Source organism: Schistocerca americana, chromosome X (assembly GCF_021461395.2).
Source record: "Schistocerca americana isolate TAMUIC-IGC-003095 chromosome X, iqSchAmer2.1, whole genome shotgun sequence".
Lineage (NCBI taxonomy): Eukaryota > Metazoa > Arthropoda > Insecta > Orthoptera > Acrididae > Schistocerca > Schistocerca americana.
Genome location: NC_060130.1, coordinates 404787321 through 404804816, shown reverse-complemented (window position 1 = coordinate 404804816; position 17496 = coordinate 404787321). Strand labels below are relative to the sequence as shown.

General features: G+C 40.0%; 1 protein-coding gene across 6 annotated transcripts in view; it reads left to right on the top strand.

Annotated features, from left to right (window-relative positions):
• LOC124554893 (serine/arginine repetitive matrix protein 2-like) overlaps positions 1–17496 on the top strand; it is a 391768-nt gene that overhangs the window by 102737 nt on the left and 271535 nt on the right. For 4 of the 6 annotated variants that reach the window (XM_047128572.1, XM_047128574.1, XM_047128571.1 and 1 more), the window contains exons 10-12: positions 213–517; positions 1676–7605; positions 11129–11226. In XM_047128572.1, coding sequence (XP_046984528.1) covers positions 213–517; positions 1676–7605; positions 11129–11226 — 6333 coding nt within the window. The remainder of the gene's footprint in view (positions 1–212; positions 518–1675; positions 7606–11128; positions 11227–17496) is intronic. The other 2 variants (XM_047128573.1, XM_047128575.1) reach the window with 2 other exon arrangements.

The window sequence follows — 17496 nt, the reverse complement described above, 5'->3', positions numbered from 1 at the left end:
TATGCAAATCATGTAATCAGTAACATTGTAGCTCACTTCTTACTTTTTAAACTGAGCAGGTTTCATTTTCACTCTAGTAATTAGGATGATACTTGACTTTTAAGTGTCTTCCATTTGGCATGTACTGAAAAGAGATTGAAACAAATGTAATTGTATATAAAACTGTGGCTGAGGGAAAACATTGTAAAACATCGTAATTTTTGTTTTTTCAGCAGTCATTTTTTCGTACACAACGGCGGAGGCGGCGGCGACAGCGGCAGAGACAGCGGAATACTTCCGAAAGCTCTGCACAGACTGTGGAGGATAGTGAAGAAGAAGATGATGATTCGACTGTAAGAAAATCTGGACGATCCCGTTTAGCAGAAAATCTGGGACTGGTTCCATGCCGTCGATCACAGAGTTCTAGTACTGCACATGCCCCAGTGCCAGCTTCCAGTCTCAATCGGCAACGGGTATCAGCTGGTATTCCTACGTTGAACCTGTTTGGAAATGATAGTCTCGACTACTTTTCTGATGGGTATGAGTCTTTGCTAGTGCTAATTGATGTTTAAACCTGTTGTGAATGTGCGTGAGAGAGAGAGAGAGAGAGAGAGAGAGAGAGAGAGAGAGAGAGAGAGAGAGAGAGAGAGGAGGGGGGTATTTGTTTTTAGTCTGTGCTGGAAGTAATTGCTAGGAAACTTGGGTACCTTACATGCATCTTCTGTGTATCCAAGAAGTGAGCCATTATTGAACTAAATAGGTATGGTGTGGCTCACTGATAAGCCATGGCATGTTATATAATTTTTTGTACTTAATCAGGTGGTGTAATGATTTATTGTTTCTGTGGTAAATGATGGATCAAAACTAAATCTACCTTTTTGTGGTAGTCACCTGTTGGTCACAGAAGGATTTCAGTAATTTTAGGATGTGGAGTATAGATGTCTGAAGTGAGGTCCTGACTTAAGGTGTCCCGGCCATCCTGTACACACTGTGCAATACTGAATTTTTATATTTTATAATATTCTCTCTGTTACCGAGAGGAAAAAGCATAATGAAGAAAATACGTTCTTAGACATACTCTCTTGGCCCCACAAACTGCAGTCAGTTTTTGTTGCCATCAGGAAGAAACTAATAAAGAAAAAGGGTAATATTACAAAAGAGGATTCCAGCCAGCAGTCTTTAAGTCTCACTTTCCGAATAAAAAAAAATTACCTGGCCAATATTCTCATTTTTGCTGTGTGTTTTGAAACATTCATCACATCATAAGTTCAAATTAGTAAACTATAGTTATTATTTTTGCATAATTTAAAAACATTTTAGTACATTATTTTACATGTTTTTTGCAATATGAAGGGCATGCCCATTTGCATGCATTTGGCCGTTTTGGCTCTTGCAGCAATATTGAATTTTGTTCTGTGGTATATTTTATTCACCTCAACAATATTTCCAGAAATCACCTTATTAGCAACAATAAATACAACATCTAAAAGACAGTGTGAAAAATGGTGTGGCTTGCATAGTAGTAGTAGTTTCAGTTTTCAGTATTTTTGTAAAAATTTCTTAATGGAGGTACATTATTTGTGGTGATGTGTAATATGGATACACCCAAATTTGGTGACATGCACACATTTTTTGCTGTTACATTGTCCAATGTTGCTCTGCCTGTTATTATATAAGAGTTATGTGTTAATTACAGGTCAGACGGTGAAAATGGAAATGAAGGTGGTGGCACTAGTATGTTGTGCCACCGATCTAGGTCGTCACCAACAACAGCAAGACGTTTGGCTGCAAGAAAACTGTCTCAAAGCTTGATGAGCAGCACACCAAGGCCTCATGTTAATTCGAATCCTCGGCCAAGCACCTCACGTGACACTACTTCAAGTAGCCGCCACAATCTCCTGGACTCCATAATGGAAAGCCAAGGCCTATGGCATTCAAGGAATACGACCATGTCTCTTAGGAGAGATGGTACAATTACTATTAAAAAGGCATCCAAAGTGGAGAGGCCAAGTAAGGCAATGTCTGGTAGTGATGATGGACAAAGCATTTCTAGGTTTACAGAATCCTCAGATGGATATCGGGATAGGATACAACATGACAGTAATCCACAAGAATTGCCCTCCCATATTTTCAATCAAAGGGATGCAATTAGTGTTGTCCCTGTTGCAGATAGTGGTCCTAACATTATTACCAGCCATGCTGGTAGTAGTGGATCTTCGAACAATGTGGGTCAACAAACATGTGTAAATAGCAGATTTCCATGGGAGTCCCATACAAGTAACCGAGTAAATGTTACAGACAACCAGACAAGAGTTTCTCAAGTTCCACTCTATCCTGGTAACTCCAACTCAAGATCTCCTGGATCATCTGGATCATATCATCATAATAAGGACAGTCAGTATGAAAGGACATCAACTTCATCATACCAGTATAGTGGACATATGTACTCAGGTACCCATATTTCTGGATTTGATAGTGATAGAGGTCATTTGGGATATACAGGCTACTTGGGTCCAGAGAACAGTTCTACCACATCAGATTTACCAAATCCTGGTAGGTTCAATTTATTACCACAATTTCCAGTAAGGCGAACACATCCTCATCCTTCCACATCCCTCAGTGCTAGCAGCACCGATGAAAGGCAACTCGAAGAGAGTGACTTTCTTGATGACCAAGATATCTCAAGTGGAAAGTCATCAAATGAGAGAGACACTAAGAAAAATACTTACCGGAAAGTTACAGAAGATGACGACTTAGATATTTATAGTGACATTGAAGTATCCAGTGCTGGTGGACAAAATTGTGCTTCTGAGCATGAAGATAATGAACGTAATTTTGATGTTCTTCCTCCACCCCCAGAACCTTCAGCTTTACTTATAGGGCTTGGTGAACAAGATTCTAGTGATAGTGAAACAAATGATTCTTTAGTAATAGATATTCGTCCCAATCCAGATGACCATACACATAAGGATAATGTTACCAAATCACCAGATGAGTCCGAAAAGTATGATCCAGCTGTTCCATGTGATGATAGTGATGATGATGATGATGAGCCACTTGTATCTCAGAATCTGCATAAAGAAGACATTCCACTCCCACCATGCCCTCCTTCATCGGAGAAGGTAGATATGAGTACTTCAAATGCAAGTTACTTGCAGTCACCAACCTATGGTGAGCTGAGCAAACAGTGTTCTGTTCATGTTACTGAAGCTGTAACAGAAGCAGTGAAGGAGGTGATCAACAGTACTCTTCAGAGCTCTTCAGCATCCATTAACAAGGCTCTGGCATCTGGTGATGAAGACGATGATGAGGGAGAATGTCCCAATTTCTCTATCTACTCAGCTGACAGTATGGACATAGCCCGGAAAGCAACTGAAATACCGGAAGAGAATACAGGTGCTTTAGATAAGAGTGATCCTGTCACTGTCATGACAGATGAAGACAAAGCAGAGGTTGAAAAGTGTGAGGCAAAATCTGATATTCTGGAGATGCCGATTGAATCGAGTAGTGACCATAACAACCAAGAGAGCAGAGATAATGATGAACAGATGGAAGAGTCAGGATCAATTTCAGAAGTGCAACATGAACCATTAGAAAATAATGATGATATGATTGAACGTTTGTCAAAAACTCTTCAGTGCAGCAGCCGCAGCAGCAGTAGTTGTAGCAGTAGCAGCAGTAGCTGTTGTAGCAGCAGTAGTAGCAGCAGTGGTAGTAGTTCCAGCAGTAGTACTGACGGTAGTTCTATTAGCCAAAACACTAGTTGTGAAGAACCAAGCAAAGTTGTCACATCTGAAGAGAAAGACACTACTGCTATAGCTGTTGAACAAATAGCTGACCAAATGAGTAATCTCAGTGCCGTTCATCCTGTTACGTCAAGTGCCTCTGAAAACCACGAAAAAAGTGCAATCAGAGATGAGAATGATCCAAAAAACCATGAAGATGTGAAACTAGATGTGTCCGGAGAGACAGAAAATCTAGTGGAAGGAGCTGCTTCTGCAGTATCTGCAGTGTCACCAAATAATGCGACAGGTTCACAAAATAAGACTGCATTGCCACTAAGTAACACAGCGTCATCACTGAATAGTAGTCTCCCTGCTGCAACTCCAGTTGGACTGGAAGGTCTGGACACTGAAACAATATCAGAAACTGAGGAAGCAATAAATTTTGATGATGATATGAGTCATGATGAAACTAGTTTTTTGAGTGAAGAAGATGGTGAAATTTCCCCTCAAAAGAAAAGAAAGAAAGCTACTGATGAAGTGAAAGATAGCAGCAAAGCTGACAACGATGTGTCTGCTGAGAAACCACAGCTTGAAAAAGACCTGTCTCCTGCTGAAACAGTGGACTATGAGGAGGGTGAAATAGTAGATGAGCGTCCAAGACTGACTGATGTCACTCAGAAAGATAAAATTTTAGACAAAGATAAAAGACTTGAAAGTAATGAAATAAGATCTGCAGATGAAGCAGAAATGAGTGAGTCTTCTGTACACGCAGGAATTGAAGAAGAGAAGAAGAAAAAGAAAAAGAAAACTATGGACAGAGACAGGGACAGGGCAGATTTGAGTGTAAATGATGATGATGAAACAGTGAAGGGAAAAGGCAGTACATTAGATGACTCTATATCATGGAAGAAACCATCTAAAGGAACTAAGGAAAGAAACTATAGAGATAGCAAGAGTATCAAACCAACAGAGAAAGGTAAGGATGGAAGCAGAAAGGAAAATGAAGATAAAGAATTACCTAAAAAAGAGAAGAAAAAGAAGGAGAAAAGAAAAGACATGGAAAGATATGATGTCAGAAAAATAGTGAGTGATAAAAAGAGAAAGCGGAAAGATGAATTTGGCCGTGATCTCTCACGGGATCGTTCATATAGTAGGTCACGGTCACGTTCCAAATCACGTGGTAAGTCTCGTGACAGATCAGTATCTTTGTCAAGATCAAAGACTAATCGTGCGAAAGGCCGCTCGTCACCAAGGAGGTCAAGACACCGATCCCGCAGTCGTTCTCGTAGCAGGTCATATAGATCGAGAAGTAGATCAAAAAATAAATCTATATCAAAATTAAAAGATAGGAATCGAAAGAGCCGTTCAAAAGAAAGACAGAGAAAGGCGAGTCGAGATCGCTCCAGGAGCAGAAACAGAAGAAGTCGATCAAGATCAGGCAGCAGGCTCAGAAATAGATCAAGAAGCAGATCCATCCACAAGTCAAGGGAAGGTAAAGACAGATCTAGAGCAGCTACCAGACAAAAAAGACCTCCAAAGAATCGTCGATCGTGGTCACGCACATGGACATCATCGTGGTCTCGATCAAGATCACGATCTGTTTCCTGCTCATCTTATTCCCGATCTCCTTCACCATCAGCAAGACGGTACAATCGATCTTACTCAAGGTCGTTCTCGAGATCCTGGTCTAGAGAACGACACGAAAGAGTTCCATTGCTTGAAAAAAAGACCAACCCTGTTGCAAAGCCACCAAAAAAACTCACTGTTATAGTAAACAATAGCAAGGAGGATAGTGATAGGCAACGAAAGAAAGATAAAAAGAAGAAGGACTCGAGAAAATCCAAAGACCAGTCAGGAGCAGAGAAGCGCAAGAAGCGGAAAGAGAGATCTCCATTGCCATCCAAAGAAGTTTTCACTTCTGGTGACAATATTCTAGTTAGCGTGAATTTCAACAAATCAAATAAAGGACCCGGTGCAAAAGATGCTGCTGTCGCTGCAGCTGCAGCTGTTACATCAGCGTCTATATGTGCCTTGCCTAAAGATTCATCTAAGCGAAAACAAAGAGAAGATACATTTGATGTAGGTAGGCAAACAACTAAAAAATCCAGGAAAGATAAAAGTGGGAAAGAAAAGACATCCAAAGCCTTAAATAATGCAGCAAATACTGATAAAACTCTGAACAGAAGATCCAAAAAGGGAACAAAGGGGGACAAGAGATTGGCTGCATTACTTAGGCAAAAACCAGTTGCAATAATTGATTTAGATCAATCACCATTTCGTGAACAAACCCCTTCACCCAGAGATCTCATAGTTCTGAGTGACAGTGATGATGCACAACGAGATAAAGAAACTGAAATGGAAGATGGAATTATGACCAGGATGATGCACCAGGAAATACTCAGTCCACAAAACTCTCTCAAAATGTCTGCAACAGCACGAACTCCTGAATCTCAGTCACCAGTTATGAGTTCTGTTGGTAACTACCTGAATACTAGTACAGGTCCTAAGACACCACCTGAACCACAAATAAAGTTTTCAATAGCTGCAAAACCTCAACTGCGCTCAATTAGTAATCCATTAAGAGAAGAGGATGATGATTTAATGGCTGAGGACACTGTACTGGATGAATCCGATAGACAGATGGATGAGGACCTCGACAGGGACATAATGCATAAAGGTCCCAATACACCACCTGAACCACGAGGGCCAACAACTCCATGTTCTCCACCTATTTCACCTGATGCTTATGATCCATTTGATCCCACAAAATCAGGTACACCGTCACCTGTAAGAGAAGAAGTACATATTGATGAACTCCAAAGTCCAAGTGGTACACCATGTGAAGAAGTGATGCAGCATTCTGTAGGTGTGACTGATTCCCCTATTCAAAGTGACCCAGATGATACAGCAAAGAAAACTTTAGAAATGTCATCAGAGATTCCACTAATACAGTCTTCTGACAATTTGCGGGATGATGTGACTCTTTCTCCAGATAGAACAAAATCTCTAACCATGATTGAAAGTATGTTAGGGAGCTCACCATCAAATATTGATGAATCTGTTGTTGGAGCATCACAGCATCAGTTGCAAGTGGAAGTTTCTCCTTCAGAGCCAGGCGAAAAGTCAAGTACCTTGTCTGTTACAATGATAGTGCCTATGAACTCTGACATTACCCCATTATCACCAGAAATAAAAATTATTCCAATGACAGTTCAGCAACAGAAGCTTCTCAAACAGAATATAGTGCAGCAGCCCGTTACATCTACACCTACACATTGTAGCACACCAAGTAATTATTCAAACCTACCCAGTAGTATTGCCAGTACTCCAATTTCACCTTTAACAAGTACACCTGTGAGCCGATCAAATGTCTTTAGCACTCCAATTACCATTACAGTTCCTCAGCTATCATCTCATCACCTTCCACACCACCTTCCAAGCTCTCCTGTTGTGTCTCAGCAGAGAACAGTAGGTATCAAAACTGTTCCAGAGAAAGTGACAGCTATTTCGTACGTGAAAAGTGTGCCACAAAGGCCAACAGGACAACAGAATGGTGATCAGAAGGAACAGATACAAGATACATCTACAGAAGTTGTTGATATGGACCTTGATTCACCATATTCACCAGGGTCCAGTGAGGGTGATGACTTGTTTGAACCGCCGTCGGAGACTGTAAAACCGACTGCAGCATATCCACCCATGAATACAAGAGCCTCCCAGACACCACAGAAGAATTTGAGGCAGAGCTTACCAGCAACAGGGAATACTCCAAATAAACCACCAGACAAGTTTGATGCCCTATTTGGCATGTCACCAGCTCGTAACAAAGGTTCTACAAAAATGGGGAAAATGAAGACTCACCATGGAAAAACTGGAAAAATGAAGGGGAAGTTAGGAAAAGGTTAGTATCCTCATTTCTATATCGTTTTGAAATACTTTGAGTAATGCTTCTGGAGGTGCAACAATGGACCCATGGCTTATTTTGAATTACAGTTAAGTTAAAATCACATACAATTGTGATTGTTGGGTGTGCAGATTTTAAGTATAGGACGCAATGTAAGTTTCCCTGTAAGTTATGCGTTAGTGATAAAAATGCATTTTCTATTTGAAATGTTTGCATTCAGAACTTCATTAAGTTCACATCCTTTCACTTTCTGAATTAATTCTTTCAATTTTACAGAAATGAGAAATGCACCTCTAATGGAAATAACGGTTCATTAGCATTTTAGGGGTGTTGTAAGGCTTCAAGTTGTATGCAGTTACCTACAGTATACTATCTCAAATCCACTGTTATATGGGCACAGTGCCAATTGAAAACTGTGTCATCAAAGAATAATGTACTGAAATTGGACATTACATATTGCTCGAAAACCAGTTAAAAGAATTGACTTCATTACAAAAGATGTGGCAATACAAATCAAAAGAAATGACAGATTCTTTCAAAGGATTATCACTAGTGGTTTTCAAACACAATTAAAAACAAAACACAACTCAAATTGTTACAGTTTTTGCTACATTGTTGAAACTATTGACAGATTTCCATGGCTTTTATGAGTCATTGGGGATTGCCTGTAGTAACTCATTATCATATTGCTTCCTTCAATTAATCCTTAGCATATACATTTGTAGATCTTACTTTTACTCTCTGTGCCTTCTTTTCTTGTTTCCAAAGAAGACCATGCAGCCCGATGGGTGCTAAGCCTTTTACGCTTAAAAGAAATAGGTAATATACAAATGTTCCAACACTATCACCGTTTTGGTTACCATTTAGGCTGAGTTCACTGAATATACACATCTGAGAATGATTTGTAATTTCCTGGAGATTATTTTATGTCGTTATAAACAAAAACTTTTGTTATTGGTTTAGTCATATTAATGGTTGCATGTGGCACCTCATTATTTTGTAACAGCCTTGTGATAAATCATTAGTTTAATATACAGGGCGAAGAAAAAATGCCACACTTGAAGGTTGGCATGTGATTCTTCATCCAGTTTCAAGACATTGTAGCAAAATCAGATCGGGCACATTTTGAAAACACATATATGAAAATGTGGACCTGGCAACACTGTCACATCATGCAGCACATCGGTGTGTAAAGATGAATGTGTATCACCCCACACTACCATACCAGTCATTGTAGCTCATTGAGTAGATTGCTGGGACATCAAACCCTCATCCACCATGGAGCTAGGGTTCGAATCCTCATGAGGTTCCTTTTCTTATTTTTTACAAGTCCATTCCATAGTCCCCATCATTCGTGAGCAGGACATCGTTTTGTCACATGACAGAGGCCTAATACATGACAGTGGGATCCATTAAACTACATTCATATGTCTACTAACCACACAGTGCACAACCAAAATTGGGCCTGTCAGGTTCATGTAGGGCAGATTCCTGATGGAGTGCACAGGTGATGAATACGTGGTTATGCTTTTAGTGCCAGGTGCATCCGACAATCAAGCTGCTGCTGCTGCTCGTGCATATTGTACATGGTACCCTCAAAGGCACCATCCTGATAAAGTTTTTCATTGCATGGAGCAATGCCAGGTCGTCCAAGGAATAGACGTACTCCACAAACAGAGGACCCCATTCTTGAAACCATTCACTAGTCGCCTCGACAAAGTACCCATTATATCGCAGGGCAGTTGCAGATATCTCAGAGATTGGATGTTGAAGTGTTGCGTGATAAAGAACTGCATGCATATCATTACACATTAGTTAAACGCCAGTGGCAAGAAGACCACATTCAATGAGTACAGTTTTTCAGATGGCTTTTGCACCAAGTGGAAGATAACAAACATTATACAAATAATGTGATATAGAGTGACGAATCTAGCTTCACTCATGTAGGTATTTTCAACCTTCACAACAGCCATTATTGGTTAGAACATGACCCACAGTACACCATGAATGTGGCATTCAGGCACACTTTGGCATGAACCTGTGGGCTGAAGTCAAGGGGGGGAATACTTTTGGGTCGTTCGAATGCCTCTCTGTATCTTGTGTATCTTTGCAATACTTTGCCTGATGTGTTAGAATACATTCCTTTTGGTATTCGGCAACAGCTTTTGTTTCAGCATGATGGTGCACGCCACGATTTGGAATGAATGTGTGTAAATATTTAAGTGAAGCATTTCCAGAGAAATGGGTTGGTTATGGAGGTCCAATGTTCTGGCCTCTACATGGCTCTGACCTTAATCCACTAGAGTTTTGTTTGTGTGAATACTTACAGGAACAAGTTTATAGTGCTGAGCTAATGGGACAGGTCCAGCACAGTGCAGAGCTCATGCCACCTGTTCTTGGCCATGCTTCATGCAGTTAACAGCGTTGCAGGAGCCTTATTTCTTAAATCACTTTCCATGAAAACTATTGGCGGGACTAGGTATTGCTAGATACACTTTCGCCTTGAATTGTGGTGAGGGATCATGTGCCAACCACCAAATGTGACATTTTTTCTTCAGTGTGTATATCTCCCGTAGGTATTTCTTGTATTGTGTTTGTGATATTAATGCAGGCATTTTTTTCATAATGCAAATATTTTAAGCAGTATTGTTGTACTTAGTTGATAAATATCAGTATTCACCACCCAGTGTCTACGACATGGATAGCGAAAGGAAATGTAAGTGTCTCAGATATGAGAAAGAATAGATACTTACCGGAAAGAAATTGAGATGACTAACTTGTAGATGATATTTGAATTAACCACTCTATTTTGAGAACCATGCAGTTTTTCATTATGATGTTGGATAGAATAGAAAGAAAATAAGGAAGGACTAATGTGTTAGAAGTCAGCTGAGACAGGCTGTTCAAACCCTCTCCCATGGGGCTGAAGTTCCTGCCACCTCATCCACAGGCAGGTAAAGGCTGTACAGGCTATCATCTATCAGGTAGCCTTATTGCACCGTAATCTGCACATGGCCACCTCTGCCTGTAGGCACTTTCGACAGGGTAGTGCAACCATGTAGGTTATGGCCTGGTTTGCCTCATTGCTAGCATATCACCTTTCTGCACACCCCAGGCTACCAGACCTGCAGGTGGCCTGTGGCTGAGCTCTTGAGTCTGAACAACCTGACTTAAGGAATGAGCAAGGTATGTCCACAGAGCAACAAGAGTAATCTACTGGATGTAACTGAAATATAAGAGTGTGCATTATTTCAGCATCAGTGTCAAAATTGGACTTTCAGCATCAGTGTCAAAATTGGACGAATATATGTCCTTTTTGTAATTAATGGTGAAGATCTGTAAATGTGCTTCTTGGTCATAAGGTTGGTTGTTGCACCTTTTTGGGTGTAACTAGTAAGCATATGTGTATCAAATATGTGATATGTGTATCAAGTATGTGATGAATGTGTATTGTCGCAGTTACATTTTTTACTGTACTGTTTTATGGCATGAACCTAAGTGAAATTATTTTGTGTTACAGGTTCAAAAAAAGAGATACAGATCAAAATGGATGAAGACCAGCTGCAGATTTTAGATGACCTTCCAAGCTCTGCTGTAGAACTTCAAGTAAAAGACAAAGTATGCCTTAGATATGTTAGTTTTATTCGTCTGTGTACTTAGTCTTTCTTTTGAAAATGTTATACTCATTTTTAATAAGGTATAACAAACTTGACTAAGTAGATTTTGGCTTTTTCTACATGGAATATGACAAAGTTGTGTCAGTGTTTTTATCTCTCTCCCTCCCTCCCTCCCTCCCTCCCTCCCTCCCTCGCCCTCCTTTGTGTGTGTGTGTGTGTGTGTGTGTGTGTGTGTGTGAGAGAGAGAGAGAGAGAGAGAGAGAGAGAGAGATCGACTGACCAACCTTTACCTGCGAAAAAGCATTCTGCAAACTGGACATCATCTTTTGAAGATGTGAGTGCTTGGGAATATTGTTCACACAATGGGTCGGACATTATTGCGACAGGATGAGGAACAGTGAGTCATTTTGCAGATAACAAGACTACAAAAAAATTTATAAATTTTTTTGGTAATGTGTCTTTCCTGAGTAAGTGAATTACAAAACCCATGAAAACTTATTTCTGCATTGTTGTTAATTTCCCACTAACATGTAATAGTCATTTCTCGTTGTACTTCTTTTCAATGTCTGTGTTATACGAAGGCTATCCAGAAAGTAAGATATTTTGGTCTATAGCAGTGGTGGACAGGGCTACGGCTGCCATCATTGTGCCAAAACGTTCCTACACTCAGTACGCATCCAGCAGTGGTAGTGTGTGGTCTGTCTCTCTGCTGCTTTGCTTTCTGTGATGTGTTAGAATGTGCGTTGCAAAAGAAAATCCTGCCACTTGTGATGTGTGTTTTGTGATTAGGTTTTTGTTGGCAAGAAAACTGCAAACCAATTGAAATTTATCGCGACATTTGTGACGTACGGAAAACGAATAGTGATTGAAAACCCAGTTAGCCAATGGTCCATTGATTTTAAAAATTTTCATACTAATGTTTACTATGAGGACCGCAGTGGTAGAAGTAGCCTTGTGACTGATGAATTGGTGACAAAAATCAACGACAAAATTTCCGATAAACATTATTTCATGGTTATGGGACTTCTGCAACATTTCCTCAAATTTCACGGAGTTTGGTGCATGAGATTGTGGCAGAAAAGCTGGTTTACCACAAATTTTGTGCTAGGTGGGTTCCCAAAATCCTAACGGGAGACCTAAAAAAAAAGAGAGACTGGCTGCAGCACTGACCATCCTTGAAGAATATGAGAAAAATTGTAACACAGTTATTAGTCGTATTGTAACTGGGGACAACAGTTGAGTGAAGTATGTCAGCTGTGGAACAAAAATGCAGTTGATGGGATGGGTACACACACATCCTTGCAAGAAACCAAGGAAGTGTTTGCAATTATTGTCAGTAAGAAAGTGGAATACTGCTAACGTGAAGTTTCAGAAGATTTGAAGATGGACGTGTAGGTGGGACAGTATGAAAATTACAAATAATGAAGGAACAGATTCATAGTCGCATGTTAGGTGAATGAAAAGTGGGTAGCTATGGAGTAAGACAAAAGAAACTGTAATATTAGTGATGAGGCCAAATTAAAGAAAATACAAGATAAGGCACAAAAGATAAAAGGAAGATGAAATTGAAAGTAAATAACTATGAAGGGTTTCATTGACACTACTAGTGTAGGTCCTCCCCTCAAGAACTTTTATGACTGTGCTTGGGGAGGTCCCATTTCATGCTATCACTGCAGTCTTTTTGTGGAATCTTGTGCTTTCAAAGTTGAACTGGGAGTTTATTGTGTGTTTCAGCACTGTATTGTATCATACTGCTTTGCCAGGCTTTCATTCTATTGTACTATTTGTGCAGAAACTGCGAAGTACAATTATCATCATATTATATTATAGCACTGGTGATAAACGTCTTGAGCAAGTTTTGTTAGAATGATATACAGGATAGTTATAATTAAACTTTCATCACTTGTGCTAGTCTGTACAGAAAACTGTTTACCGTATGAGTACCCAACTTTATTGGAATGATCTTCAGATTGTGCATTGCAGGATTTGTGTTGTTGGTAGTGTAGTGTTGTGACTTGCCACTAGGTGCCGGCACTAGGATGGTGTGTAGGGTTGAAACACTTGCATCAGTTTGCATTGCAGTTGCAGTCAGCCAGCATGGATCAGGACAAGGTGGGTAGGGCTTTACTCATAAATCAAGTTGAACTACAGCAATAGTGCTGCTGCTCTTCACAAGTATCGGTCCATTGTTCGTGAGGTCACTCCATAACAAATTTGAAGGAAACCGAATCATTGGCCAATCATTCTAACCTGTGTGGCCACCAATATCACCAGATTTGGATCTGTGTGTTTTCTGACTATGTGGTTACCTTGAAGACAGGGTTTATCAACAGGATACTAACACATGGAGATTGAAGATGAGCATAGCAACACTCGACCTGTGGTATTTCGGGCAGCAGTAGAACAATCTCGAGTGTGGTTCCAGGCTGTCATGGATGCTGATGGTCATCACATTGAGCAACATTTATAACGTGGAATTTAAATTTGGTACACAGTTGACAAATGTTACCCTCTCATGTGGAAATTAAAATGTGTTTCTTTTGTGGTTATTCATTATTTTTCTTCTGCCCATCCTTACAAATGTTGTCCTACAATCACTCATTTTTTCATGTATGCCCTCTCATGTAGTGAAACTTTAATTACAACCACCCTGTAAAGTGGGACCAACAGGTCAAATCAGTGAAGGGTTGAGGGAGGAAGACGGTACTAATGGTAACTAGTTCAGTCAGTTCAGAAGTTATATGACTGCAGAAACAATATTTTAGGTACCCTATAAAACATACCTGCAGTATTCATTATTGACAAAAGGAAAGACTGATGCAAACGGAGCTCTTTTTGACTTTGCTATATATGTGGATGGAACAGTGTAGGGAATGTCTTATAATGGTATAGTATGCTATGCTGTGTGTTGCACAGTGGTATGTGAAAATATACAGGGTGTTTCAAAGTCTTTGCATCAAACATTTAGGGGAGATTAAATCATGAGATACAGCTTTTGTTACAGACAAAGAGTTAGCTTGCTTACACTTCCTGGCAATGCTAGGTGTCTTTTTAGTATTTACTGGCCAATGAACGACGAGATTTCACCGAACTAGTGGGTTCTACTAACCAGGTGTGCTGCATACTACCTGCCCCAATAAAATGTCAGTGATTTTGACAAGAAGCCCATGAGACTTAGTATCTATAAGTGGAAAAAGATAGTTTAGAAGTGAATCAGGAACTTTAATTTTGCTCAGCCCATCCCCTTCCATGCTAGTCAGATGACTGTATTATAGGCAACACAACTGCATATGCACAAGGTAGGGTACCCTGCCTTGCCACCTCTATAAGGTGCATAACCAATACATAAGGGTGGTCTAGCGGTTCTAGGCGCTCAGTCCGGAACCGCGCGGCTGCTACGATCACAGGTTCGAATCCTGCCTCGGGCATGAATGTGTGTGATGTCCTTAGGTTAGTTAGGTTTAAGTAGTTCTGAGTTCTAGGGGACTGATGACCACAGATGTTAAGTCCCATAGTGCTCAGAGCCAATACATAAGGAATCCTAGTGTTGCCAGGAAGAGTCTGTCAATATTTTGCCCCTAGCAGAAGTTCTTCCTCATAACATGATCTATCATCCCCAGAGGTTTCAGTACAAAGACTGTTAAACTTGCTGTATGTGCAGGTAGTGTTCTTTCTCCTTAGTTACCACATCGAGATTGGCTCTGTCAATAATACAGGATGGTACCTGAAGAGAAACTATCAAAGCAAATTTGCAAGAGGATTGGATGCTGTCAAACACAATGTCCATGTTTCAATATGCCATTGCTGAGGACTAAAATCACACAACTGGTTTGATATAAAATGTCAGTGTAAGTTCCGAGAGATTCTACTATCATGAGCGAGTGAATAGTCCTATGAAAATTTCATACAAATATTTGTCAGGGCGCTTAAGAGTCTTTTAGGTGTATTTACATATATCTGTATTATAATTTCAACAGCCCAGTTAATATTTTCAATCATTAAACATAGATTTTTTGCCTCTTACGGTCCTGTTGGCATTGCAGTTTCAAAATATTGTTTTTACGACTGTCAGAATTATGAGATAAACACAGTTTTTTGGAAGCCTGTAAACACAGCTTATGAGTTGAATAGTTGCCTGTCTTTGCTCTCACCTTTAACTGTAATATTACTTAAATGATTTGCTTATATAAGGAAATGTAGGCAGTGTACACTTGCCAATGCAAGTGGGAGGCAAAGTTAGTGAATGAGGCTAAAGGGGATGTTAACCACCCTGACATAGATTTCACATCTAGTGGTAAGTGCAAACATGCACCCACTAGATAGACTCTGTAAAAGTGCTAACCTTACTCTTGTCAGGGTATCACATATGAAGCCACCATTAATTCGGCATTTATTGTCGATTTGAATTGATCGCACAACCTGAGTTAGCAGGAAGTTTCCTGATTATTTCTAGAGATACAGCACAGTTACAGGAAGCTACAGGCTCAATGATTGTCAGGGGTTGGGGAGAATTTTGTTCTTGATTTAATGCCGATGGGTCAGCCCCTGCAACACTTTGTAATTGACTTGGGCTTAATACTGATATTTGCTGTAATGATATTTTTGTGCCCAAAAACAGTAATGAAGAATGTAGAAGATTGGTGTTGATGTACAATTTCCAACCTATGAAAATGAATCTCTGGAGTGATTAAATTGATAGAATCTTGAATAGGGAATCAAATTTGGTAAAGAAATTTAGCTCAAAAATATTTGAAATAACTGTTTTGTAACTACAGTGACTATGACTTTGCAAGAGATGTCTTTCTATTTGAGTTCTCTTTACATGGAATGAATTCTTTGCTGCAAAGAGATAGATCAGTGCAGTACACTTGGCAGTGGTGGAGCTCCTAACTGATAACATGTTTGTAGGCTGTCCATTGCATCGACTGTGTCACTTTCCTTTGAAAGGGAACTGGATGCTAATTTGTTGTGGATGTAGTGAACATCTTGCAGGCTTACTCAAGCCAGTTGAGCACTGGGCTGTTAACAACATGATGTGCAGGATGGTCATAATTAAACTTCCGTAGGACAATGAAACTTTGTGGAAACGTTTGTAAGGACATGTGGAAGAGATGTACCGAATAAACCATTGAAAGAAACACGTGTTAATTTCCACGCAAGAGGGATAACATTTGTTAATTGCGTACCATGTTTACAGTCTAGGTTACAAATGTTGCTCAATGTGACATCCATCTGCATCAACAACTGACTGGAACGGCTCTAGGTATACCATTTCGAAATTGTTTGCAGTGCTTTTCAAATGGTGGACCATGAAATTTTCAGTTATCATAACACAGCTTGTGCACTGCTTGAAGGTTGTGCATTGTGCTCAGTATTCTTAGCTATGGCAACAGTAAATTCTTCAACAATTTGTAGCGCAATTGCTTGCAGGAGCAATTCCCAAATCGCCAGTGAATTCCAACTTCTAGATCGAGTTCTTCAACCCCAGTGCAGGAAGAGGACCTCTCCATATTCATTTTATGTGCCAATACTTGCGAAGATCTGCACCACTATTGCTGTTGTTTTTTGAAAACAGCTTTTTGAGTAAAGCTCTGCTCACCTTGTCCAGAGTCATGTTGACTGTCTGCAATTGTAATACGCACTGATGATTTTGTTTCAACCTGTACCTAATGGCAAGTCATAACACTAACACTGCTAACAATGCAAATCCTGCAACATACAGTCCACATCATCCGTATAAAGTTGGGTACCCATACGGTAAATAGTTTTCCATCTTCACTGACTCAGGTAGTGAAAATTTAATTACAAACACTGTGTATATTGGAACCAGAGTGATTTTTACTCATTATTTAGTTGGCGTACTGCAGCTTACACTACTGATGTGGCTCCATTTGTGTCAGCAGCTACAGACGTAAAATAGAAAGAACATTCTTGTTGCTCATTATCAGACAAGAAAGGAAGTGTTCCCACAATGAAACTTTCACTTGGCAGCAGAGTGTGTGCTGATATGAAACTTCTTGGCAGATTAAAACAGTGTGCCAGGCCAAGACTCAAACTTGGGATGTTTTCCAGTAGAGCACTTGCCCATGAAAGGAAAAGATCCTGAGTTCATGACTTGGTCTGGCAAACAGGTTTAATCTGCCAGGAAGTTTCATATCATCCACCACAGAGTGAAAATTTGATTTTGGAAACAACCCCCAGGCTGTGTCTAAGCAATGACTCTGCAATATCCTTTCTTTAAGGAGTGCTAGTCCTGCAAGTTTTTCAGGAG